Source organism: Coturnix japonica, chromosome 4, assembly GCF_054131305.1.
Source record: "Coturnix japonica strain WE chromosome 4, WE-NBRP24, whole genome shotgun sequence".
Lineage (NCBI taxonomy): Eukaryota > Metazoa > Chordata > Aves > Galliformes > Phasianidae > Coturnix > Coturnix japonica.
The window spans coordinates 24,665,023-24,692,406 of record NC_140666.1 but is presented as its reverse complement, the minus strand read 5'-3'; the positions used below and the strand labels follow the sequence as shown (position 1 = coordinate 24,692,406).

Genomic DNA, 27,384 nt, shown 5'->3' with positions numbered 1-27,384 from the left:
CAAAATATTTACAACATTTTAAATTATACTATAGATAAGAAAATGCATTGCTTTTCCCCTGCAGATTCAACAGTACCTTATTGTGGGCTTTAAGACAAAGCTCTGCTAACATTAGAAACAAACCATAGCTACAGAGATAAAAAAATAAAGTGCATCTGTAAGATGTCCTTACTTACCCTTAGCGGGCAAGGCCCTAGACTTAATATTGAGGCACCCAATGCTCCTCCACAGCCCCCCACCCATTCAACTCCTCACAGGTGGCTGAACATTTCTCCAATCATCTGTTACATGTACAGGACATTAGCTGGCCCTGCAGCTTTAGCACAAAGGCAAGACACTGCACAGCAATAGTCCAGAACGGTCCAGCATTTTCTGGAGACTTGGTTCTTTCCCCAGGTACTGTCTGAACAAGACACAGCAGATCCTTTGAGAAGGATCTATTTTCCCATCTTCAGGGCAAGTCTTCCACAAAGCCAGAGCTCTTGCATATTGCTGGTGCTAGAGACAGTTATAATTCCAAAAACCATGTAGGATCTTTCAGACTGTCTGTTATCAACAAGTTTGAAAAGTTCCTGCATTTGCTCCCTTTTACAGTATTGTGCAAGTCAAATTCGGCCTGTCAGCCTGAAGCCCTCTTTTTCCCTTTAGGAATGTGGAGTTGAGAGGTAAATCGATGGATGAGATCTGATCACCAAATAACCAAAAGACACTGTGGGCAAAATCCAGTTTGACAGGCATTACACTTTGTACTTTCTCCTATCAAATTAGGGCACTGAAGTATTAAATATAGTGTTGCTTTAAACTGAACAACTGTGGTGAGTAAGTATTAGGCCAGATCAAAATCTATTTCTTCACAACGAGAACCCACTTGAATTAAAAACAAACAACAAAAGTCAAAATAATTCCCAGTAGAGACAGCTACTACATAAAGAAACTTCTCCTAATTTAAGCGACTCGAATGCTGAAGAGAAGCTTTGCTGAAGATGGAACTCCTGTTTTAGTGTTATAATCTGATGGTTTTCATTATATTTAAGACAGCTTTGTCTGAAGCGTGCTAAAACTTATTTCCACATGGGAGATGTAGTTTTAAGAATTGAAAACCATGTGATCATGAGTTAAATACGTTTTATCTTAGCGTTTTCATGGTATTGATGCTGCTACGGTCTTCCACTGGGTTCTTCAAATGTGTGGTGATGTACATGCGACGGCAGTAGGCAGCTCTTTGCTGAAGGCTCATACCATGTTGCTGGACACATTCTTAGGACCTAACTTCAGAAACTTGTGTTTCATCTGCCTCAAATGTTGGGTTGTCAAGGGGAGGAAGGACAGTCACAGCTGAAGTCTGAGATTCGTTATTTACAAGATGTGTGTTGTCATCTGTCCAGAAGAAAAACAAGATGCAAAGGGTTATAGGCAAGCTTTACTACCTTAAGCAAAATACGCTTGCTTTATTTCTACAAGCCCACTGCAGCAGCCTTTCCCAGACAGCAGTAAATCCAAACTACCACTCTTCTGCTGGCTCACAGTTTGTAAGCACATTCCTGCTATTTTTTGTTATTTCTAGCAGTGTTCACTAGGCCTTGGAATCCAGCTCTCACTAATGTCAAGCAAGCTTAGGTTGCGCACAGCAGTGACAGAAGGCAACATGAGTATATCAAGTCCCACTGTAAGGAGAATGAGAATTCTCCTGTTTTTATGGCACTGAAGATGGGTATCAGGAGTGACTGAGATAATAGGGTCAGGAGAAACTGTGACAGACACGGCAGTTCAGAGACAGCGGCCTTTATCCCTACAGACTGCCTGTCAGGCTGACATTAGAATTTGTCCTTACTGCTCAAGGTGAGAACAAGGGCCCACACCATATAGCTTAGTCCCACATCACTTCATTGGCTTATAGGAATGCAATTTCAGCTTCAGAAGTTTAGCCTATGGGAAATGTCCTTTTGTGCCCAAACAGGGCACAATGTCCCATAGGTGGCAGCAAATCCCACACTTTCCTATCAGCTAGGAATCCAGTAGGAAAGCTAAGCACCCTCAGCACTTTTTCCCTACCAAAAGCCTCCCCACTTATTCCCCTTTTCCAAGGCAACTCCAGAATCTAATGGATAATTACATTTTTTTATTTTTTTTTAAACTTCCAATCATTCCATTAAACGAACAAATCCAACAGTATATGTTGGCAGAGCTGATTATTAAAGGGCATTTCCAATACCATGTGGAAAAATACAGATCACAGCTTCAACAGATGACTAGCCCATGAGGAAGAGCTCATGTTAGCTTGGGAATACACATAAAACACATCTAGCTTCTGCATAGCACAAGCAATGGAAGGGCAATGCAACCCAGCAAGACAGGTGAAGCAATATACTTTACTTACTTTCTGATGGTGCATGTTCCTCCAGAACTGATTCATCTGCTCCTTGCACAGAAGCATATCCAGATGATGCGGTTTCACTGTGGCTATCCACTTCATTAATCGAAGTGACATTTGATGTCCCACTTGAGACTGTGGCTTGCACAGACTCTGCCCCATCTTCTGCATCCACCTTCGTGAAAAAGAGAAAACGGTGAAGTTACAGCTTTGTAGGGGGATGCATCTTTCAAGGAGAGCAATGCTCTGAGGGACTGGAGTCTGGTGGACTATTACCCAGATAAGGAGATTTAAAATAGAAAAGTAGAATTCTGCCGTTAACCCTCAGCATCACAAGCGAAAACCAGCTACTGCCTATTTAGAGTGGGAAGTTCAGATACAGCTTCTGTATTCTTTAACCAGTTCTTCCTTTTTATTACCCAGTACTAGGAAAAGAGAAATTTTCCTCCCACTCAGTGCATACCTCCATCCCGCAGGCAAACTCTGACATATATTCTAGTTGCATTGGCAACAACATCTTCCTCTGGTGTTTGCCATGCAGAGCAGTGACAGAATGCATCAGTTCCTTACATATCACATTACTGACAGAGAACTCTGCCACTAGGTAAGACCATGACTTACCTCAACACCTAGAACTTTGAGTATGTCACACTTGCACATCGGGCACGTCCTGTGTTCCAAAAGCCATGGATCGATACAGTTCTTGTGGAAAAGATGGCTAGTGAAGGAAGTAACCAACAAGTTAGGCTTTGTATCAGGAAAGATGTTTGTGCTGCAGCAGCGAGCTTTCCCTACTAACACAGAATTCACTGACTGCAGAATTGCCTTATTTAGCCACACAATACTGTTGATCGTTGCATGGTCTCAACCTTTCACTTGCTTCTCTGCACAACCTGTAAAAACTGCTACATTATCTGTGCTACATCAGTGTTAATGGTTTTGTGGTAGGACTTCTTTGTTACTTTCTTTGTTTTTAGATCACCATGCTATGTACTTCCAGATTACAGTTTAAATAATACAGACATTGACACCTCAACCTAAGCCTTAAGCTCCACTTCCCTAATGACAACAGAGGGCACAAATAGCACACGTTTCTATTAAACCTACATAAAAAAAACTCTTGCCAAGTTATGTTCCCAAGATAAACTATACTCCCACGCATTTACTTTGCCTATGTAGTCACTGTATATTCCAAGTGGACATTTGGCAGGCCGCATACACAAGAAATTAAACACTGTCCAGCCATTACAGATGGAAACGTGTGCTTCTATGTGGGTACTCAAACTCGCAATGAGTTTGATTTAGGGGACAAATTCAGGAAGGCAGTTTGCAACCCTGTAACCTGCCTGTTCCTTCTGCCTGGAAAGAAATGGCAAGGCTCTGTTCAATGTTAATCAGCACACTCTGTTGTACGATAAGCAAAGAAATCACCACATTTGGTGTTCCACACCCAAGCTTGATACCGAATTCTCCAATTAAGCACACATAATCAGCACCTCCTTCCGTCTGCACCAGTGTAACGTCTGTAGTAAAACCTGAAACTTCCTTAATGCATATTGATTGTGAGAACTTGTACTCATGTCTGGTGTACCTCTGCTACTATAAATGCCTACAGTTTGACTGTCTGGACAAGAATGCCTTCTACAAACACATACGCCCCAGATATTTAGATACCACTATTGTGACTCACAGAAGCATTCAGTTGCTTATTTCTTTTAGGCATACAGCTAAATGCTTTAAGCATGTAGGGTCTCTACACAGAGGCTGGCCACCAACATCAACTACATTCTTGCAGTACCTAACAGTTTATAACTCATGTGAGAGTTTAATATGGTTGATATTGGCAGAGATCACCACTGGCAGGGATTATCAACAAATATGGTTATCTTGAGCAAGTCCCTGTTACAGCCATGTTTGGGCCAAAGAGGATGACAACATCACAAATATTTAAAAGCAGCCTCAGAGCAAAACACAGTACAGTAAATTCACATATCAAGAACACCTAAAAGGATCAAGTCATCTTTCATCTCAGTTCTCACTGAGATTAGGAATCTTCATAGGGAATGAACATGAGAAGTTAGCTCTTCTATCAGCTCTATGTATCTAGCCAGTCTAAATGTCTCTGTACTCACAGGATTGAGTTCATGAATGTACAGGACTGCCTGCTAGCACAATCCTGGTAAGACAACTGAATAACCATCAACACATTTCTGAAAGCTTACTCAGTTTTGTTTCATTCTAAGCTGCTAAGCATTAGATGAAGGAAGTTTGCAGGCAGCACTTTACAAGGCCAACCTCTTGGTACATAGCCCACCGGGAAGTCGTACCGCTCCTAAACAAGAGCTTTTGCAAAACCATAACCTTGTGCAATGGTAATGCCAGCTCAGATGTAACAGTGTTTGACAGACGACACTGCTCAGAAAACAACAGCCACAGATTTTTCCATTCTTCAGATTTTCCCCCCATGTCAAAATTTTTCCAAGCACTTTCACATAACCCTCCCCACATAAAAGCAATCTAAGTTCACACAGCATTTAACTTGAGCACTCCTCTTGTAGCTCCCTGATTTGAGAAGCTTTGCCACAGCAATCTCATTCATCAGTCATACAAAGTCACACAGAGCAAGTTTCCCTAAACCCTGGAATAGCTTCATTGCTCATCTTAGGAACAATCAAAATATTAGTGGCATGTTGGGCTTCCATAGGAATACAATGAGATGTGGTGACTTCAGGTTGAGTGAGGTACAAACACAAGCTGTAGGGGCACACTGCATGAGTACGCCTACAGTTTGAAACACTATTTGACAGAGACTCAAGAATTCTTGCCCTACAACAATTTGACAGAAGCCCGATCGGTTTTGTTAACACAGCAGGAGGAACATCCAAGTAAAGGCAAGCTTTATCATTCTGAATTCAGGGGCAGTTTGGAAGACAACTTACTTGCAAGTCAAGATGCGCACTACTTCATTTGGCTTGTACAGCTCAATGCACACAGCACAGCTATCTCCGTCAGGACCGGTTTCCTAAAGAGGAGAAATGAATTTTCAGCTTTAACCAGCTTTGAAAGCTTCCTCTGAACTACAGTCAGATTTACTGCAGACAAAGAGGTCTAGCTAAGTAATATAAAATAACTCTTATCCGTAATCTTAAATAAACACATTTTATGGATTATTTATAGTAAAGCTGACATTTGAGCAGAAGCACCGAATGCTTAATCCCATGGCTTAGAAACAGCTGTAAGCTATTGGAAATCCAGTTCCGGGTTGCCCATTTCAAGTATGACAGGAATCTCCTAGTAAGTCCAGTGGAGGATGACAAAGATGGTGAAGGGCCTGGAGCACCTCCTGTGTTATGGGTTCCAAGAGGCTTCTGAATCCTATCCCAATTGGAAGAGATCTACTCTATGCTCTGTGTGTGAGGGGTGCAGCAGAACACTGAGGAGTTGCTATACCTTGTCTCCTTGCTTCAGGGTGCGCAGCTGTAACTGTCCAATGGCCTTCTTAGCTTCGGCCTTCAGTTGTCGCTGTAACAGAAAGGAGTCCTGGTTAAACGCCTATTTTTCTCATAAGTAGTAGCTCCTAATTACTTACCTTAGTGTCTAAGCAAGCAGGCACCAGTTTTATAACCCAGATGTTATCAAAACAAGCTAAGTAAGCATGACCACACTATTTAGGCAAAACACAAAACAAGTTCCAGGACACATTCATGCGGCTATTGACTTCAAATGACACACCAAGAAAACACTCGCATATGATTCGTTTTTATCTAGCCTTCTCATAAAGCACTGTTTCTCCTTCTAGAAATCATAAGGTAATACCTTGGTCAGACTAGACCTAGCCAAAATAAACAGAAACCTTCAAATGGTTATAGAAGGCTGAGCACCAAGTCCCACAACCAATCCTTCATAACCTCACACCTTGATGAAGGAAAGGTGAGGCTCCTTACCCAGCACTAAGCCACCACAGCACGCCCTGAACCAGCCCTGTGCCCCGTGACTTACAGAGCCAGCAGCCTCCTGGCACCGACCACTCCTGTCAGGTGGAAGAACTCAGATTTATCAGCGTGGGTTCAAAGTAACACACAGGCACAATTCAGAACTACCTTTCCTTGTTTCTACCCCTCGCTAAACAAATCAAATGAGCAGCCCCAAGAGGTTTGCAAAGCAGCTTTAATGAGGGCAGAGGAGGAAGCTGAATTGTATTCCCCTCCGTGCCATTTCCTTGCTGCTGTCAGGATACCAGGGCAGAGATGAGCAGGAGCAGAAGCCTAGCTTGCCTGGCAACTGTTGCTGTCCAGCTGTCAGTACAATGTGTTTAATTGGCATGGGAACCAACAACCCTGTTTAAAGGTCACAGGTTGGTGCTGTTCTACCACCACCGCCACCTGACTGTCCTCTCAGGTGCACTTACTGCCTCTGGACACAGTGGAGCATCAGGCAGCACCGGCACTGCTGTCCCAACAGCACCATAAACAGACCAGGAGTGCAACAGCATCAGGTCCTGCACTCCAGCTACTTGCTATAAATGGGGAATTAAACCATCTAGGAGCGTACTCCCTTGTGTACTATCTAATCTACACATCTAATGTCAGGGCAAGCATATTGACAGGACCCAACTGGCTGCAGAAACTGTTGGCAAACAGCAAAGTTTAAATGTACTCAACTGGCTGCATGATTAATAATTTACTGAGACAATATTTTAAGTTTTGCCAGAGCACAAGTTTAATGGCTGTTCTTGAAATGCACCAACGGCAAAGTCACCTTTCACATCGATTTTGTAAGTACGGCAGAGCACAGCTCCAGGGGGATGGAGAGAGGTTGCAAGAGGAAGCATTTATTGAGTAGTCTACCAGAGATCCAAGATACTCAAGCTTGGAATGTCAAAGCATTTTGTGAAGCCAAATTTTTGGAGCAAACATTAACTTTTAATGACTCTAAAAGTCTCAACAACCCTGCACAGCCCTTGGGGAATAGAGGGGGAGCAGAAGCTGACTAGGCTGAGACAAGAAAAAAGAATCAAGATATTACAGGACAGGTCAGCTTCTGGCTGCCACCCAAGCTCTGGCGATGCTGAAGTAGACAGGCACCTGACTGGGAAAGGTAGATGTGCTGTTTATTTCCTGGTTTTCTCCAGTCCCTCACTGGAGATTTAGTCACCAGCCCCTTCTGCACCCTTGCAAGTAGAGTCATGGCAGTACAGATGAGCAAGCTCTAGGAAGGTGAGGAACTTCTGCTTTTCTCTTGCAAGCAAAGGAAGTTCTTCTACTGCCATGAAAGTAGTTCTGAATTCTGGCAAGTCAAGCAACTCACCTTCTCCAAAACCATTAATTAGGTCAGTTCTAAGCTGTAACACCTAATCCTTATGAAAGCAATGGAAATGAAAACTTGAGCTCGAATAAGAAACCAGGCCACAGATTAACATGCTCAGTCATTTTGCATTATTAAAAAAGGTTAATATATTGAAGAACAGTATTTGTCATTACTTTGCTGGTAGCAAGCAAACCTCCACATTGCCCTTTCCTTTTGTTTCGTCACCTGTGCTCACAGACCTCATGATGCAGTAACAGACCACAGAGGTTGCCACTTGACTTTCAAGTTCAAGAGAAAATAGAGTCAGACAAAAAACAGCCAAATGTAAACAGCTCAACCAGTTGGTTCATGAGAAAATGCTGATCCACTTCAACCCACAATTAGGACAGATGTGTTATTAAACTTGCTTTCACTTGGACGTCGAGACAACACAAGTGGCTCATTTCAACAGTCATTCAACTTTATAGAGAATTACAGTTTTCCTGTATATGAGTGAGAGACTGAGTTGCTGCCTTCAAGAAACATCTGCAGCAGAAAAAAGACCTGGGTTATATGTGGCCTGTATATGAACTGTAAAGGTTCCTTCACCAGACAAAGCAAGCTGTCATAGCAAGAAACATGGTAGCTCTAGTGGTAGAACATGATGACACCAGGAAGGTCAAGAAAATGAGACAGATGCTCAGAAAAAAACTGTAACCCTGGTAGAGGAAAACATTCATAAGGAAGTTTACTTCTACAGAAGGGAAAGTTTGTAACAATTACTACCAAAACACAACTGTTCCCTAAGAACATTTCCCAAAAGAATGTGTAACTCATTGACATCTGTACAACGGAAGAGGAAAAAAATCACTTTACTCCACCAAATAACAGACTAAAGTCCAGAGAGTCAGAGCTTCCAAAGGGCTGAATGATGACAGCAAAGTTCTCCAGGCAGTTTGCAATCTGATAAGTTGATTGACTAATATTCAGTGTTTCAAAGTCCCTATTTTGAGACTTAGAATATACTCTGAAAATCCAGTAAGCCGGTTAACAGAGAACACCGTGGAGCCACATTTGACTAGTTCCTCTTCATTAACAAGAACTTCTTTGTTATTCTTTCCTTATCTTATCCCTGTAAGGTTGGCTTTTAGATGCCTTGGGACCGAAACAATTGAATTAAAAAAAGCCCTACAAAACAATTCTGGATTGTCTTGAGTTTCACTTTTACAAAGTAGTACATTTATTCCACTTGTCAGAGAATCTTTCTTTGATTCTGGTACTATATAAAGCACTTCATGGCTCTTTAATTTCAGATCAGCTGAAATCATGTGGAACTGGCACGTCATTTGTCAATGTTATTTTTCAATTTAAAGTAAATTGTGTTGTGTGTACACAGAGCCCAAGACAGAAACAGTTTGAGAAGGCACAAGCCAAACCAACTGGATTTTCCCGGTACTGTCTACCACTGAAGCATTAATAACAGCTACAGCTCTTTGAAAGCCTGAAAGCTCAGAACAGAACTGGACTTCCACAACCCCTATGTTAAATGCCTTCAAAGGAGGGAAGATTTTCTTGTGCTTTGATTAACAGCGTCTTTTGCAGATCAGTTTCTAGGGCACCCCTGACTGTTTGTGATTGGAATTGAGTTCTTTCAGGGGGGTAGTTTTCAGGGAATGAAAGAAGAAATTCATCAGTAAGAGACAGCACACCTCTGTCCACAGATGTTAGGCAGAGGACAGCATCAAGATACAGGGCTCCATGCCACCACTCATGAAAGACACCAGAAAGACCAGAGTAGCAATGCTGCATTTCACAGGCAGCTGTCAGCTTCCAGTCCTGCTACTCCTTTGTACTTTCACATTACTTCCAAGTGTTGCATACCAGAACACAAAGAGGCTGGAGTGAGGTCTGTTCATCATCAACAACATTACATTCAAACAAGAGGATTTCGGAAGAATATCGACCAAACTGAGTTAGGTGCTACAGTACCAGAAAGAACTCGGCATTCAAAAGCAGCCATGTTCCCTGTGACCACGGCAGGGAGAGAGACTGAGGTGAAAGACAGCATAGAACTATGGTTACACAAGTTAGCATTTTAGAGCAGTCAGTCCTAAAATGTTAACACAAGCCCAAAACTGACCTAGATCTCAATACCTGTGTCCAGCTTTTAGCCTCAAGTTGTTTTCAGAATGATCTATTCAAGGGGCTTGAAATCCCCAAGGTAGCAGTGAAGCTCAACAGGGCGTGTGTCCTTCAATGGTAGAATACCATTGTAAACCAGTTATATCAGCTGATCAGACAATAGCACAAAAGAGAGCTACTCAGAAACATAACTTGTTAACAATGGACAGTCTGGGATTCAAAAAGAACACAACAGCAGCTTTTTGCCAACACCTAATTGAGGCTGTCACTGCAACTCTGAGAAAGCTTTCGGTTAGATAGAAGCTTTCAACAAGCTGCAGTTTCCGAGCCTGTGGTCTATACTGAGGTGGCAGAAGTCGTGCACCATTTTGGAGGAGACACGTCAGTAGTCGTGTCTCACACTACACCACAGCTAGCGCACAGGCAGCGCTATGTGGGAAGTGTGAGGGTCAGCTAAAAGCAGTTTAGCTCTCTCACTTCCCCCAGTGCATCAGCATTACTGCTGCACTGCTGTTCAGGAAGTAAAATTCATAGGAGAAAGTTAGCTAAGCGTGACCAGTTACACTCTCAAGACACAACCAGACAGGTGACTTTCTGCCACTTCCTTGCAGAGCTTTTAGCTGTTTAAAAATACCTCCCTTAGCTCACACTCCCTTTCTTTTGGAAAGGAATTCAGTCATCTTGGTGCTCAAGCTCTATTTCAGCTTCATGATCCTCAGCATGGTGGCTCAGAGGGACAATAAATAAGAGACAACACCAACTCACCTGCTTCCTGGACTGGGCCCTTGTGATCCTGAATCTGCGAGCAGAATAAAAAATGAAGTAGCCCACAGTTGCTGCTGTGACAATGAAAAATGACACTGAGACAAAGAAGATGGAATAGTGGTTCATCCAGGGACCGTGCTTTTTTCCCACTTCAATAACCATGGTCACTTTCAGGCCGCTCTCAATCCGGCGCAGGATCTCCATGCCTTTCAGGTTGCCAATCATAATGGCAACAATGCTTCCTGCACCTGCAGAAGAGAAACAGAGCCCATGTTCAGAGTTGTATTCCAGCCATCTTAGAGGTCCCAGTTTGAGAGCCAAAAAACAGTTAAGCTCCTAACTGGCATCTGCAGTTTTATAATAACTAATAGAGTAAGTGCCATCTCCTTGTACTTGTTCAACTGAGCAAGTATGTTCGATTACTTATGAGCTGAGCTGTATTTAGAAATCATTCCTCTCCATAAGGCTCCTCACTCCCATGTAAGACACTCGTCACCATTTTAGATGCAACACTGGCAATTTACATTTTAACCTGCCTTTGAGCTGCATGAGGTTGAAAAGCAATCATACACACAGCAAGGTCAGCTCCTGCCCAGATCCCAAGCACAGAGCTGGCAGCTTACGGATGCTTCCTGCAACATACCTGCCTCCCTCCCTGCTCTGCTGAGAACACTTCATACTATTTGTGGGAACACTGGGTAGTCCCAACACAATGTTGATCTTAGGAGAAAAAGGGAAAAGGGGAGATAAGCAAGTAATCACTGGCTGAAAAGCAGATTCACAGACCTGCCAGTAAGGAGCTCCATGGCATTAAGTCATCAGCTGCACAACATTCATAATAGATATTACACGATGAAGCAAAGGCTGTTACAGAAGTGCTATTTTTAACTAACCTCCCAGCCAAACCACTTTTATTGGGGAGACCAATTTTTTCTCTCCATTAAGCAACCTTCAGCTATTGAAACTCCAACCGGTGTTAAATCACAAAAGGCTCTCATTTGAGAAAGCACTTATTAATTTTCTATCTTGCTCATGTAATGTCTTTGACCTAAGATCTCTAAATACGACATCCAGCAATTTTCCCCAGTGTGACTAAACTCATCTTCTATTCAGACATCTCCTGTAACAAGAAGTACATCTCAGAGCAGAGGTGAAATGAAGAAGCAGCCAGACTGTGCAGCTACCATCCTTTATGATGAGATGTGGTTTATATGCCAGTTATAAAATGGGCTGGAGGCAGGTGATAAGAGCGAGCGGAGAATTAGAGATAGAGGCAGGTTGGGAGCTGAGACTTCTTACTTTCATAAGAGAAAAGGAAAACGTGGGAGAACTGATTGTGACAGCAAGAAAATAAAAAGCCTGTTCTGCCTTCTGCCTCACCACTCAAATACAGCTTGTAGCTAAGTGCAATATGGCAAGTAGCATAGGGATGCCTGTTAATGAATTGTCACCATCAACCTGCAACACCATTTCAACACTAGGTGGGATGGAGATTCACACCCTTTAAAAAGAATAACAGACTTCCATTTAAGTTCCAGGCTCATCACTTCACCAGGATGTCACTAGGAGATGATATTCATTCCTGGTACTTTTTTTCCCCCTCCCATCCTTAAGAGATTTCTCACAATTTCAGCTACTTTGGATCAATCCACATGAGTGGTAATGTGGCAGACTGCAGCCACTGAAGGAAGGAAGCTCAGGTAGCTATTCTCTGCTCCTCCTCATTCATTCAGGTACAAGCTGCTGGTCTCAATGCAATGCATTAATGCTTATTCACACCTACTGGGGTGGAGGAGAGGAGACACTGCTTCACAAAGGAGCAAACTGGCTGTGTGCTGAGGTTAGAGTACAGTTTAGGCCTGGCAGCTGTGGCAGTCATTTTCACCAGCTGTGAAGAAAGCACAACTTGCAAGCAAGAGCTCTGACGCTACAGAATCAAGAGCAGATTGAATGGGTGGTTGTGTCCACCAGCATCTACACTGCTCCTCCACAACAAGCCCCTGCTGACGTACATCAGTGCCCATCTTCAGTACTTTGCATTTGGGGTGCAAGGCTTTAGAGTCGACAATACATTTTTAAAGGCACTTACAAGATGGGCTAACATGACATCACACAAAGCTAACCAAATGCCTTGTGCTAACAACGGAAAGGAATCCAGAACCTGCCCCTACATTCTGAGCCCAGCTCACCCAGACCAACACTTGGTCACCATTATAGGGGCATCGCCTTTACCTCACAGAAAACAAGGCCTCCCTCCTCTGCCTTACATCAGCAGTGTCCTGTTAGCCCAAAGACTCCAGCAAACCAAGAGGAAAGTCAATGACTTGTGCACAGCAAAGAAAAAAAAAGAAATATCACAGGAACCCATATTTCTGGCCTAGGAATCAGCCCCTGTGATTTAATCAAGGCTTTCTACAACAGGTTTTAAGGGAAGTTAGAAAGTGAGATTAAGCTGCTAATAATAGAGTCACTGCTAAACTAAAGCAAAACCTGTTTAGTCAAACATTTCCCAGCCTCTCTCCTTTACTGTGTCCTATGAAACTGGAGAGGGAAAGTTATTCAGGTCTTCAGACAAACAATCTGCCTTCGTAGGCCTGGAGATCTGCAAAAGGCTCCTCCCAGATGAGAAGGCAGCATGGCACAACGGACAGAACCTGGAAGAGGCTGTTTTCTAGATGCAGGCAGGCATAGCCAAAACACAAGCATTCAAAGGGTTCTGCAGGGTGAGGGGAGAAGAGCTAGCACACAAGTGCATTTGGCACACAAGGAGAGTACATGACCAGGGATCAAAGTTTTTACCTTCCTGTATCAGGTTTACTTAGATGCGGAGTGGAGTTTCATCTATTTATACCAATATAAGTACCTATGTTCAACTGAGCCTGCAGAGACCTTCCTTATTCTGCCCTATTTCTGCTCTATGCTACTCTGCATGAACACAGTTAAAGGGCTGGCAATTCAGTAGAAAAATCCAGCATGCAAAACATGCACAGAACCAGCAGGATTAACTCCTGCACAGAGTGAACACCTGCTCCTTCACCAGGAGGGGATTAATATCACCCAATGCAGCTCCTAAGCACACTACCGATAAGTCAGCTCTGAAGCACTGCTGAGTGTGGTGGGTCTGTGGCATGCGTCAAGGCAATGCCTGCACGGCAGGTCAACACCCACATACTGCACTGAAACCCTCTGCAGACCCTGTACCTTACACTGCTGACATCAAAGTCACTCCTCACAGAAGCAGCTCTGAGGAGCTGTCAGTACATTCAGTGTCAAAGCTGACATTTCTGCCTTGGTTTTGTTCCTTTCAAATGAAGAGAGAAGCGATTTTCACAGGTACTGATCAACTACAACCAGTAATGGGCACTCATGTCTCTCCCTTCTCTGTCAAGAGTTGCTGAAATTGCTCTTCCTCTCTGGTAGTTAACAGCGCAGCCTGGTCCTCCAGAGACCCAGCCACGATGACACCAGCTTTCCTGACCTGAAACTGATGGTGAGCACAGCAGCACAGGAAGGTCACAGCAGCTCTCCAAAAGACAGCTGCTAGGCCAATGTGAAAGCATAGCAGGCAGATTTCCTCACCTAGGATGAAAGTTTAATGCTCCCTTAACCATAACTGAAATTCAGCCCTACTGCACTGCATCTCCAGCTTACAGCAGATGCATTCGCTGCACAAGAGCAAACCAAGCACTGGGCTCAACCAGAATGTCACCTGCTGCTACTGCCAGAACGGACATCCCTTCTGAGATGGCCTTGGTAAGCAAATCCTCCCATCTGGAGAGGAGCTGCTGTCACAGCACTGTGTCCTCCAGGGTGAAATCCTGCCCCCTGCTTGCTCCTGTGGGCTTAATCCTGTCTGCAGACAGCAGCCAAAGAGCAGGAAATGCCTTGCACACACCACTCCTCCTCACTTTGCTTTGTCTTCCACATCTTAGGAGAAAAAGAGAAACCTTTGCTGCCCTCATTTTGCTCAGTGCAGGTTTTGCATTGTGCACGTCACTGTGTGTGTTTAATAAAAACAAAGAACAACATGGAAAGAGCCCGTGGTACTTCAAATCTTTGCTGTGTTACCAGTACCCTCCTAAATTAAAGCTAAGCTCCCCAGATAATTAAATGCTGGAAAACAAGTTTTCCTTCAAGGAAACTTTCCAGGCACTGGAATTTAAGGAACTTCTATTTCATTCTCACATTTCTCATTCACCACTCGAGTTTCACAACCAGCCCAACACAACTGGCTCAGGCTGTCAGCCACAACGCCAGCTCTGTGACCGCACACTGCTTTCAGTGCAGCACATTTCAAGCTCTAATACACCAGTAACTAACACCAAGCACCACCAGGCTCTGCAACTCAGGCAAAAGCTTCAGCTATGAAGCTCGCCATCACTACACACTGCCACTTGCTTCTCTACCACTGACTTGAACACAGCAGTCCTGTCACTCTCTAGTATCTAACAGCACAGAAAATTAAATCCAAGAGAAATTATTAACATTTCTCCACGTCGAGCTTTTGCGTAACACTGGCAACTACAGACTTGCATGAGACACTGACAGAGGTCTTCGACGTGAATGATTAACTTCCAGTTGTTGGACAGTTCTGTATGTCAAAGCTCGCTCAGAAACTGACTCCACTCTTCCAGCCTCACTTCAAATGGATTTCTCATTTTGTTGAGATAAAGCTCACCATTGGAACTGCTTCGCACTGTTTAAACATGAGCTGAATTTGGTTGGGTTAGAACAAGTCGACTCATGAAAGCCCCTTTCATTCTGTTTAAAGGCAGATATGTAACCTGGGGCAAATACAATAGACCTTCTAATGCAGCTTTTCTTGGATAGCAAAGGCCAAGCCCGTCACATCTCTTGCCAAGAACAGGCTGTAACACAGCCCAATGGGACCCTTCCCCTCCAGGAGGAAGGGAACACTTTCCTTTGGGCATGTGAAGAAAGCAATAGTTCCATTGGCATTTTGAAGAAAGAAGGTATAAAACAACAACAGAAATCACAAGGGCTGCTCCAAAAAGCAACGCCTCCTATTTTATTATCTCAGCCCACAATGTCAGAGGCAGATATTGGTGGTATGGCAGAAGTTGAACCTGGATACATTTCATTGCTCCACTACAGATGGCAGCAGAGGCAACCTGATAAATGGGCACTGGACATGGAAGTGACCATAAAGGAAAGGTGTGACACTGGATTCCTCCATGTGGAAAAGATGGCGCCCACTGACATCCATTGATGCTTACTGAACATTGATGGAACCATAATGTTTCATAACATTTCATAACAAGGGAAAGGGCTAAAACGCCACGCACACAAGTGACAACATTCAGGAAAATGTCACATTTTCCTCCTTGACAAACATCTGAAGTTTTTTTGCAATGCGTTTGAGGGCAGTGAAATTAAGTCCCGGCAGTTTCAACATTCTTTGGCCAGAGCCCTTGTGCAACCAACGGAGCCCTGCAGCACAGCTCCAGCTTCTTCTTCAAGGAGCAGCCTTTAACAACTCAAGGGGGATACAGGAGAAATACAAACCCTGTTTCTTGACAAGCGGTGGCAGGCTATTGGCTTCTATCTACCTGGCACTTGCTGTGCTTCCAGCCTAAGAGAGGAGCATCACTCCAGGCTTTGCTCAGACCCCGGCATCCCTCCCACTGCACCATGGTCAGCCAGCCACCCTGTGACAGAGCCATCCCCTGTGCTGCACCAGAAAGGCAGCCTCTGATCGCTCTCCAAGCAGTCTCCTGCCACCTCAGCATGCTGCCTGTCGAGGCATGTGAGCTGTGTGTTTATTATGCTGCCTTTCATGTTTAAGTACAACTCTTTGAGTACTGCTTTCCTCATAGCGTTGAGATAGTAAGAAATAGGGGGGGTTCTCGTACTTGTTCAGCAAGCTTGTACAAGTCTATTAGCATCTCTTATGGCAGAAAGGAAAGTTAACTAACAATATGCACATGCTGAGCCCCTATTTCTGGATATGATGCAATTCTGAACACAAAAGCTGTTGTTTCCAGCACCACACCACGCAATGAACATAAGCTTCGTACCTGGCCTCAGAAGCAGTCAAACCACAAAGCCTGTTTGCTAGCTCTGCTCTAACACACGCTATAATGTTTACAGAAACAATTACTGCTTTCCAGCTCATGCAGAAGGCCAAGCCTTATCAGGAACACTGATCTGACCAAACAGCACCTTTCCCAGAATATTTCCCACAGTCACAGACACTATTAGTGGAAATTCCATCCTCACACCTTCAGGTCCCACACAACAAGCTCTCCCTTTCTCAGGGGGGAGGGCGACTGAACTGACATTCCAGGAGCAATTTAAGCCTGGGCAAAGTGACTTGTCCAGTCCTGTCCAGTCTCTCCCCCTTCTACTCCTCCTTTGCTCTCTCCACCCCAAACATTACCTGGTGCCAAGAGAAAAATCACGCACTTCCAGGCTGCTTCTCAGTTATTTAAAGCATCAGCCACTTATGACCCCAGTTGTTTTGTTTTGTTTTTTTTATTTCTTTTTTAATTAAGTTGTCTTCTTGAACACACTATGATCTAAACCAAATGAAATCCAATTCCAGCTTGCCTTACTTTGCAGCAGCTGACACTATGCCTTATCTCTTCCTCCTCCTCATCCAAACTACAGAGGTAAATTTGCAACAGCAAGGCACTTGAGGTTACAAAATTGGCAGTGATAAGCAGCAACAGCTAGAGCTGTAAAAAGGGAAATAAGTAAATGCACAGCAGCAACAGAGGGAAATGTGAAGACAAGCATGAGCCTTCAGAGATCCTGAGCATGGTGAGAACAGAAGAGAGAGGAACAAAGAAACCCCTGCTAACAGATGGTTTTATCAGGCAAAAGCAACGTCTGTTTGGGAAGCTCATGCTCCCAGCCTGGAAACACAAGCCTGAGCAGTGTACAGCCCTCTCCAGCACTACATTTATTAATGGGGCTGCCCTGCCTAGGAACAGCCACCCATCAGCCCTGGAGACTGTTTGGGTGGCTGTTCCTGGCCCCTGAACCAGACATACAGCCATTACTGTAGACAAGGAAGATTTCTACAGATAGAAGTATGGGAAACTTCTACCAAACAGGCTGGAGCACATTAAGACTAAACACTGTTCTAAATAACACACATTTCCAAAGGCTCCTCGTGGGCCCTGGAGCTGGAAACCAACTTGCATTCTATTTGGTTAAATAGAGTTAAGAGCGATTACTTGCCAAATGAATTCAACATCCACCAGTGTTAGCCCTCTTCCTCCCCCCAGCCAATTCCTTCTGAGTCTTTAGGACTTGAGCAAATGCTGCCAGGCTCTAAATCTTGGAAAATGAAATCATCCTTGAGCCCAGCAGCCAAGAAAGCACGTTTGGTAAGTGCACCATGATGTGGAGAGAGCTGCCCCAGAGATCTAGTGCATGGGTTTTGGTCAAGACTGAAATACTCCCCTTTCCATCTACCTAACATTATCTGAAGCCCTCTATAGTAATAGCAATCAACATTCCTTATGGAGAATCCTTCAGCTAATACTTTCAACAGCATTCATCACTACTGATTTAGAAAACGCATTGCACACCCTCTTCCAATGAGATCAAGCCTGTCACTATCAGCCTCTGCCCTTCACACACTGGTGGCAGCCCAGATCTCACTGGAAATGAGCGAGTTCGAGGCAGCTAGTGATAAAATAACACAAGTCAGCACAACGTAAGCCAGGAGGCACCTGTCAGCAGGCGGAAGACAGGGCACATTTGATATGATCAGGAAAGCACCGAGCCCGACCACTGTTTGCTCAGTGGCATGTTCGGGACTGGAGGCAAACAAGCAGTGTCATTGTTTTAGGGCTGCAGCCCCACACAATGAAGCCTCTGCTGCTACAACTCACTTAAGATTTTAATTCATCCTTTTACATTTCAGCAGCCCAGGAAAGCCAAAGAGCAAGAGCACTTAACAGAACTGTAACAGTGAAGCACGTCCAGCTGTCTGAATGCCCCTACAGCTACAACCTTAACTTTAAATGAGGGAGCCCCGAAGCTGCAGTGCAAACACCTCCTCTCAGGTCCAGAGCAGTGAACTTCAGGCACTGCAGGCTGCCAGCACCGCCCTGGATGTGCTCTGTGCAAGCCCTGCTCACTGCAAAGCAACGCTGAACTTTGTTTATACAACATTCACAAAGCCTCAGCACAGCCTCCCCTGGGCTTGCCATTCCGCCTCACTCCTCTGCTTTAGCAGGACCAGTTTTACAGGTCACATCTGCCTCTCATAACAAAGTTATAGCTTGTTTCTAAATATCGTGCTTCATTCCAAGTTCCAGCAGAGCACAAGCACACTTCTTTGCCATATGCTATTTCCTCTAGACATTCAGCTGCTGGCCTTAACCTTTGTGGAATTCCTGCAGAACAAGTTAAGTGGCAGCGCTATGTATTTAACCTTTCCTTCCCCTTTTCACCAATGGATGCAGTTTATAGACTCGAATCAGATCCCACCAGCCCGAGATGCACTGTTAGGGCTGTAGCCAGAGCTATTTAGCTGCCTTCTCCTCACATAAGCCCTCTGCAGATCAGGCCGTGTGCTCCTCAGGGCTAATTACACAACAAGAGAAGGCAAACAATATTACTGCAACAGCTTCTTGACCAGCAGAGAACCCTCCCTTCCCAGGTGCAGGGACGTATCACCCACAAATCTAATGCTCCCCGACACCACAGCCACCCAACAGCCTGCTTCTATCTGAAGTCAAGGTCCACCTTTAAAACAAACCAAATCTAACTGTGCGCTTCTTCCCCCTACATACAGCTGCTCTCCTGCAACCAAATGTCTTTTTCAGAAGGTCAATACAGATTGCAGAGAGGTGCAATTATAAGCACAGGACTGTACTTTGAAACCCTGCTCAGCCTGCCACAGAGAGGTACCATCTTCTTAAAGCGAACACAATTAAAACTCAAGTTTGCTAATTGATAAGGTGCTGCGCTTATAAAAGTCCAAAGTAAATATTACTTTGGACTCTGTTTAAATCCTTGACATTCTACGTGCTGGAGACTCTCAAGCAGGAGTTAATCACATCTGATCTGGCTATTTATTGCGCTCTGCTGTTTTTTATTGGTAGGATTGATTTATTTACTTGTTTTTAATAAGTTGGCGTGCCAGGAAGTTTCCACACAGAGCACTGATATAAGCAATAAAAGATTGGTCAGACTAAACATGCTGACTGCAAGGCATGAACTCTCTCAAAGCAGGGTGACAAGGTCGCTGTCTTCTCCAGAAAGTCACTGTCCTGTTTGACATCAGTTTGGCTGGGAGGTTTCAACATGCCATGGGGTCTGAAACTGGCTATGAGAAATGATATGGGCAGCCAGCAGCACTCCAGCATCAGCCCCTCAGCAGAGCGCTGCAGGCAGCACAGGCAGGGAGGGAAGGCTCTGCTTGGAGCTGCCCTGTGGCAAGCAGATGGCTTGTCTCAAGGAGCAGCTGCCGGCAGGATTAAGATGCCATAGGTTTCCCAGCAGCCTGGATGGTGGAGGGGGTAGAGGCAGAGACTTTCCCCTCACAAACAGCTTGAGCCGGTGATCTACCCCAGCCGGCAGTGCAAACAGCTCCGGTGATCTACCCCAGCCGGCAGTGCAAACAGCTCCTCGGAGCTGCTGGCTCATGCTGGCACACAGCAAACAGCAGTGCTGCTGTCAGAGCAGTGGGAGCAGTGAGAGCCAAATCCTGACAGCACTTCATAGACTGGCTTGGGTTGGAAGGGACCTTAAAGCCCTCCCCAGCCCCAACCCCTGCCATGTGCTGGCTGCCCCCAGGCCACCCAGCCCAGCCTCGGGCACCTCCCAGAGTGGGCACTCACAGCTCCAGGCAGCACAGGAGGGCCTCATTGCCGTCTGAATTTAGAATTTCTACCTCACATCTAACCTAAATTCCCTCTCATTTAGTTTAAATCCATTCCCTCTGGTCCTATCACTATCTGCCTGTGTAAAACATCAGCTCCCCTCCCATTTACAAGTTCCCCTCAAGTAGACTGCAGTGAGGTCCACCCTGGAGCCTTCTCCAGGCAGAACAAGCCCAGCTCCCTCAGCCTGTCCTCACAGGAGAGATGCTCCAGCCCTACGAGCATCGTCACGCACCCTCTCCATCAGCTCCATCCTCTTGTCAGCAGACGATCTAATCACACCAGGCAGCTCTGCCTCCGAGACAAGAGCCCCGACTCCGGGTTTTAAATGCATAAAGCGAAGCACAGTCATACAGCTCATTATGACTGCAAAAACGAGCCTCCAAGGGCAGCCACTATTCCCTTACCACGAAAACCTGCCTCTCATCAGGGCTGCAGCTGCAAGTGCACCATACAACAGCCCAAGCTTTGAGACATCGAGGCACATGAGCACAGCCCACCGCGGGGCCGTTCCCGGCTCTCTCCCCCCTCCAGCCCCTCCCGCTGCTCACCGGCGTGGGACATGGGCAGCACGTCGTTGCCGGTGCCGCGGTAGTTGTAGATGACGGCGGCGGCGGCTCCGCGCTCGGCTGCCAGGCGGATCTTGTCGGCGAAGCTGCAGCCGCCGCCGCGCTGGATGAGGGCGACCCAACCCGTGCCGCCGCCGGGAGGGGCCGCGCTGAAGTTGGTGAGCGCGCTGCACGCGTTGAAGGCGTCGCGGCCGTCGGGCAACACCAGCAGCCCCGCGGCCGCCTGCAGCGGCGAGTCCTGCCCGTACAGGCCGCTCTCGCCCGCCTCCCAGCCGCTCCGGTTGCCGCCCGCGCCGTCCTCCCACGACACGTTCAGCCACGCCGTCCACACCGCCGCCGCCGCTCCCACTCCGGGCTCCGGCACGGCGCACAGCAGCGCGGCCACCGCCGCCACTATCCCCGCCGTCCCGGCCGCCATCCCGCCCCGCACCGCACGGCTCCGCCGCCGTCACCGCCGCCGCCTAAATCGCCTCGGCCCCGCCGCCGCCCACGTGGGAGGAGCGGGGCCGCCCCCGCCGAGGCGCATCCCACCCCCCGGGCGGAGGGCAGCGATCCCGGCCGGCCGGAGGGACGGAGCCCGCGGCCCTGCTCGAGGGTCTGTCCCCTTCCTTCTCGCAGCCCTTCACAGCCTGCTCTCAGCTCTCCGGGCTGCACAGCCCCAGAGACCAAAGGAGAAACCCAAACAGCTCGAGCTCCCCTTCTCACAGGATCGCTGTTGTGATGGGCAGCCTACCCCCAATGTCTGCTCTGCAGCAGCTGCCCCAGCACCCCCACACAACCGTGTGTCACCGCGGGGCTGGGATCCATGGCACAATGGTGCAGAACCAGCTGCTACCTATGCAATCACAGACAGAACGAAGAGTCAGACCCAGCCCTGGGGACAAGATATGGGTTGGCACAATGAATCACAACCAAGGGGCAGGAATACAGCCCTCCTGTGCCCACCCCACCGTCTGCACATTGCCTGATGAGGATCAGGAGCGCAGCATTGGTTTTGCTTTGCTGCAGAAATAGCAGCGTGCAGAGCAAGTAATGGAGAGCAGATGAAGCAATTTGCTAAAGATCAATATTGCTAAATAAATACACAGAGCTCACCGAGCGAAGCTTTTTGTCCCAGCTTCAACACGCCTCTCCTTTGTCTCATTCCACGTGTAAGCAGAAAACTTGCTGCAGCAGTAACATGGCTGGCTGCAGTCCGACGTCTATCAGTAGGTAATTAGAGAAGTTTTTGTTTTGAAACCTGCACCATATGGGTGAAGGGAACAAGTTAATCACGGTCTGTAAGATGGACAGGAGCCAAACCACATGGAGCTTTGGGGCTACTCAGCTCTGGCATTGTCACCAAGACAAAACTGGACCAAATACAACCAGAATCAGGCCAGGATTCAAAGCTTCCTATAGCCTGGGGGTGCTGAGTGTGAGACCTTGGCTCAGCCACAGCCCTGTGCCTCCACACAGTGCAGTCTGCAGCAGGGCTACAGCCATTGTCATTGACTTCTATAGGTATGGGCTCTTTTATCACCTGGGGCCTTATCTTATTTGAGTAAATATTTAAGCATTTATTTATTTATTCCCAAGGTTTTAAAGAAAAGTTTATGCAAAATACAGCTTTTAATGTCAAGGTGGATCACTCAGGACAACTTGCTGATGAAAGACCTGTATGTTCATGTCCTTCACAACTGCATTTGCTTCTCATTCAAACACCTGGCTCTCAATCTCAGTCTTTGGAATAAAGCTTACAAGGGCAAAAGAAATCTCCTCCAGGGAGAAGTGTTACAGCAGCCAGTACTGGACCCTCCATGTGTTCTATATGGACCTGAAAGCATCTCTGGACCTTCACTGAATAACCGAGGGGAAAGAAGAAGCACCTACAAAGATGGAAAAAGAAGATCCCTAAGATATAACCCAGAACTCAAAGGCATGAAATGAACATTGTGTTGAATCACAAGCTAAAGGCAGCAGACATTGTCCAGCTCACAGCCAGCAATGGAGCAGCTTGGGCTGACGGGTGGCTCCAGAACAGGTGGCCATATGAGTAAAGCAACCCAGCTTAAAACAAAATAGAGGTACAGCAATGGAGTGTGTGGCCCTTTGGGCCTTTCCAGAGGGAAAGGTCTAGTGGCCTTCTATGATGGAGTGATGACACTGATAGATGAAGGAAGGGCAGCTGATGTCATCTATCTAACTCAACTTGTGCAAGGCCTTTGGCACAGATCTGCATCACATCCTTATCTCTAAATTAGTGATAGACTATTCAGTGGGTAAGGAATTGGTTGAAAGGCCACAGCCAGAGGGTTGTGGTCAATGGCTTTATGCCCAGGTAGAGGCTGGTGACAAGCAGTGTCCCGCAGGGGTCCTTCTCAAGGCTGGTGCTCTTTAACATCTTTATTAGTGATGTAAGCGATGGGATCAAGTGCACCCTCAGCAAGTTTGCAGATGACACTGAGCTGAGCAGTGCAGCTGTGACAGAAGGAAGCAATGCCATCCAGAGACAGGCTTCCCATGTCCCTTTCTGTCATCATCCCTCCTCTGCTCCCTCCTCCTCCCTGCTTGTCTGTGCTCACAGCCAACCTCAGCCAAATGGAAGGGAATCCAAGGTGAATCCAAGGGGAAGTTTCCCAGCAGGTTGCTAACACCAGCAGCTGGTGGGAGGATAGAAGGCCCAGCCAGGCCCTCAGGGAGCGGATGAAACCCAAGGACATGGTGAACAGGTGTTAGGATAAAGCCACTTGCCTGCTCCTACCCAGGTGAATGCAATTGGCCCTGCTTCCATGCAGTGTCACAGGCATAAGGAACAGCATTGCATGCCAGCACGGCCCAGAGCCCAAGGGTCTTCAAGGAAGCAGGAAAAGAGATTTGAGTCACTTCAGCTCATAAAAGGAACGAAGCCCAGCTTTCCCCCGGGGTGAGTCAGCACCACTCAGCACCTGGGGAAAAAGGACTCAGTCTCTGAGCTTCAACATCCCACAACCTGGTGAGAGGAGATGTGTGAAATGCTATAATCCAACTGGATTCCAAGCTCTGGGTCTTGGTCTGGGCCTGTGCAAAGCCACAAAACACGGGAAGCCATTTCCCCTTAGACAGCGATGCCCAGCTCCTCGCTCAGGCACTTCTCAGCCACGCTGGCTTGTATTGATCCAAGGTGTTTCCACTGCGTCTCCACCCTGGGGATGAGGTACAAGGAGCTGACTCTCACCTGTACTCCCTGCAGTGCCCCCAGGGGGCGGTGACTGCCAGGTTTCCACCGCTCAATTTTTCAGCTGATAAGAGTGGCTGCCCTGATAAGCATTTCCTTGTATCACCTGCTCTGGCTGGTGACGGACTGGGCACTTCCACTGACCTCACCTCAGGGAGTCATGGGGACAATTTCCCCAGCAATAAGTGGGGGAAGTGAGTCTACATTATGAAATCCCTGACTGCATGGAGGCATTTTGACTGTCGTCTGTGCAGTGCTTACTTCAACAGAGCTTGGAAAAAAGAGAGTTAAGGTGGGGGATTTGAGCTAGACTTTATCAGTGCCTGCGCAGAAAACCCTTCAGAACACACTTGATGTTGTAGCTTAGCTGCTATATGGGAGCAGCATAAGAATGTCAGCAGTAATGATGTTTCAAGTCCTTTTTTGTCTGTACTCCTAGATCCCATCTATCTCCTACTGACCTCTTGTAAATGAAGGTGCGGGGGTGGTAATAACAACTGTTATGAGGTCATGCAGCCCTCTACCGGCCTGCACCAGCACTGCTGGAAGGCAGAGACCAACTGATCTGGCTGCTGGATGGCAGAGCACAGCTGGGCTCTAATACTCGGTATTAAAAAGGGAGCACCAAAATGCCATGGGTGGAGATGGTGGGGGGGACCTGCAGTAGAAGCGTGTTGGCAACGCACATTCCATCACCTTCCCATAGAAAATGATACAAGTGCTGAAAGTACCACAGAGTCTGTTTTTCTGTTCCAGCTGAAGCTTTGCCTCGTGGCAAAACAAACATAGGGCACGATGCCTCTCCTGCACTCACTAGATGAAGTCAAGAACTCACCCTCACTGTATTTAGCACATGTGAACACAGGGCTTAATGTAGTAACTTTCTATGCCATGAAACAGGCCCTAATGCCACCTACCAAAGGGGGTATATGACTTTGTCAGCTTGTGCGAGCTGATAAGCTCCACAAATAAACCAAGAAATCAAGGTAGCATGAATCTTCTCATGCTGGCCACTGAAGCCTAAACAGCTTTCTGCAGTTAAAGCAAAGCTTGTTGTTACTGGCCACATACTTCCAGTAATGCGCTTTGCAAACACTGGCTCTACTGTACTACGAGAGCAGCTGCAGCTGGCTGTGGTTTACAACAAAGCACTGTGCTTTGCACGCCACTCAGTGCACGCGTTGTGCAATACCTTGGTTCGGATGCATTTTCCTGCAGCACTGGACGTGGCTCACGACCTGCCTGCAGCACTCCTGCAAACCACACAGCTTTGGGTCTGTGACTATAATCCTGCTGCTGCAGCACTATGGAGGTGGTCAGCAGCGTGTTGGCCCACACTGGCTTTATAACTTCCTCCTTTTGCTCCTAACGTCACACAAGGAAGGCTTCAACCAAAGGATTCCTGGCGCAGCTCCACCAGAGCGCGATTCAGAGAAGTAGCTGCACCCAGGTGTGCACTGAAACATTTTAATACATGTTTAATACATGAATTTGCCAGGCTGACCTGGAGAAACGCACACAGAAATAAGAGCCAAGCGATACCAGATCACAGCCGACTCCTGCCACCAATAGATTCACAGCTGTTGGAGCCAGAGGGGGTGATCAGAATCTTTTTGTCTAATCTTTGGTCAGGGATCACAGGAGAGGTGGAGATCAGCAGCTGTTCAGAAAGGACTAAAAAACTTTGGGAAAGAACCCCAAATGCAAGATCCGGCTTGCAATCTGCAGAGCACATACCTGTGCTGCAGGCACTTGCGGGCTCACGTGTATCCTCCAGCCTTGGAAATACAGGCTACCACCTCCAAAGCAGACTTTACTTGTTGTAAAAGCGACAAATGGTTCTAATTTCAGATACCCAGTGGGCTACACTGAACACAACAGTGGGGTATTTCCTAATACTGCAGCCAAGACTCAGATTTCGTAACGCATTTTGTTTCCCCTCCCTTCCATTATCTTGTTTAAAGCAACCATCAATCATGAGCACAAATGCCTCCTTACAGCCCGGCTGCGCTAGGCCAAAGATAACGGCAGTACGGGGTCCCAGAGCTCCACACCACAACACTCACCAAAATGGGACATCGGGATGGCGTAATTGCGCTTGGCTGGTGCATTGTAGATCACAGCTGCTGTCGCACCCCTCCTGGCTGCCACCTTGATCTTCTCAGCAAAAGTGCAATTGCCTCTTTCAATCAGTGCTATCCACGGCGGTTCCGTGATGGTGAACTGGGTGTTCCAGTCGCAGGCTTGAAGACTGGCGGCTTTGGGAATGGCCACGAAGCCCTGAGCGCTCAGCAGAGGAGAGTTTAACCCGTACAGGCCACATTCACACTGCTCGGACGCAGACCTGTTGCTGGTGCTGTTGAAGTAGAGCAAAGTGACAAAGGCGCGCTCAGCAGTGGTCTCCGTAGTCCTGATCAGAACACCAAGGATCACCAGGAAGCAGGCGGCACCGAACTTATTCTTGCGCTTCATTGCTTATTGGTCTGCGCACAGAAACGCCGGAGTCCATGGATATTTCCAGCCGGCGGTGGCCATTGTTAGCCCACAGCCTGCTGCTTAGTCTGAAATTTCAGTGCCAACAGGAATCTGACACCACCCACACAGCTACTCAATGCGTCAATGCATTTATCTCGAGCGGGGGCTGGGAAGGAGCGGAAGGCACACCTGCCTACTGTGATGCAGACAACGCGGAACACAGGAACCTCTGAGCAACCCTCAGCTCTGACTTGCTGTTCCTCTCTCAGTAAATACAGATCTCCTCTCAGACCCTTCGTTTCTGGCTGAATCTGGGCTGCGATGCTGTTTGTTCAGACATTGCTCAAGCCTGCTGCTCCAGGAAGTCTCACATTTCAACCTGGATGTCACTCCTGAAGGACCAGATCATCTTTCATTATCTGATGCAAGAGCTCCCCTCACAATGGGTTGCACCATGTAAATTGCCTCACGGAAAAGGTCAGACCTGGAGGGAAACATTCTTAAAACAGACTGTTTCAGTCCATCCTTCCACCCCAGCTCACTTTCCCAGATCCCCAATGACACCTCTGAATGACACTCACCATCCTGGATATAAATTCTTCCCCTAAATTCAGGGTTGTAGTTTATAACAATGAATAGCAAAGCTCCTATCTTAGTGAGGTGCTTGTTTTGTTCTTCTGTAGTGCCACAACACTGCACATACGTCTTGTTGGAAGC

General features: G+C 46.7%; 2 protein-coding genes across 2 annotated transcripts; both read right to left on the bottom strand.

Moving 5' to 3' along the window:
• Positions 1-1,108: 1,108 nt before the first annotated feature.
• LOC107312921 (ring finger protein 128) lies at positions 1,109-21,465 on the bottom strand. Its single transcript, XM_015860737.3, is given in 8 exon segments — positions 1,109-1,266; positions 1,268-1,377; positions 2,378-2,546; positions 2,993-3,089; positions 5,311-5,393; positions 5,822-5,893; positions 10,565-10,812; positions 20,979-21,465. Coding segments are annotated over 8 exon segments (1,248 nt in total). The 5' UTR covers positions 21,415-21,465; the 3' UTR covers positions 1,109-1,233.
• Positions 21,466-22,775: 1,310 nt separating this feature from the next.
• Positions 22,776-26,812, bottom strand: LOC146760998 (RING finger protein 148-like). The gene is made up of 2 exons (XM_085546371.1): positions 26,259-26,812; positions 22,776-22,864 (listed from the first exon to the last, which is right to left on the bottom strand). The coding sequence occupies exons 1-2, from the start codon at positions 26,662-26,664 to the stop codon at positions 22,833-22,835; spliced, it is 438 nt and encodes a 145-aa protein (XP_085402497.1). The 5' UTR covers positions 26,665-26,812; the 3' UTR covers positions 22,776-22,832.
• Between the last annotated feature and the right edge of the window lie 572 nt (positions 26,813-27,384).

Excerpts from the sequence above, each read along its gene's own strand:
- LOC146760998 (XM_085546371.1), bottom strand. The coding sequence starts at position 26,664 with ATGAAGCGCAAGAATAAGTTCGGTGCCGCCTGCTTCCTGGTGATCCTT. Across the intron at positions 22,865-26,258 it reads CATCCCGATGTCCCATTTTG|GTGCTTCTTCTTTCCCCTCG; the intron begins GTGAGTGTTGTG and ends CCATCTTTGTAG.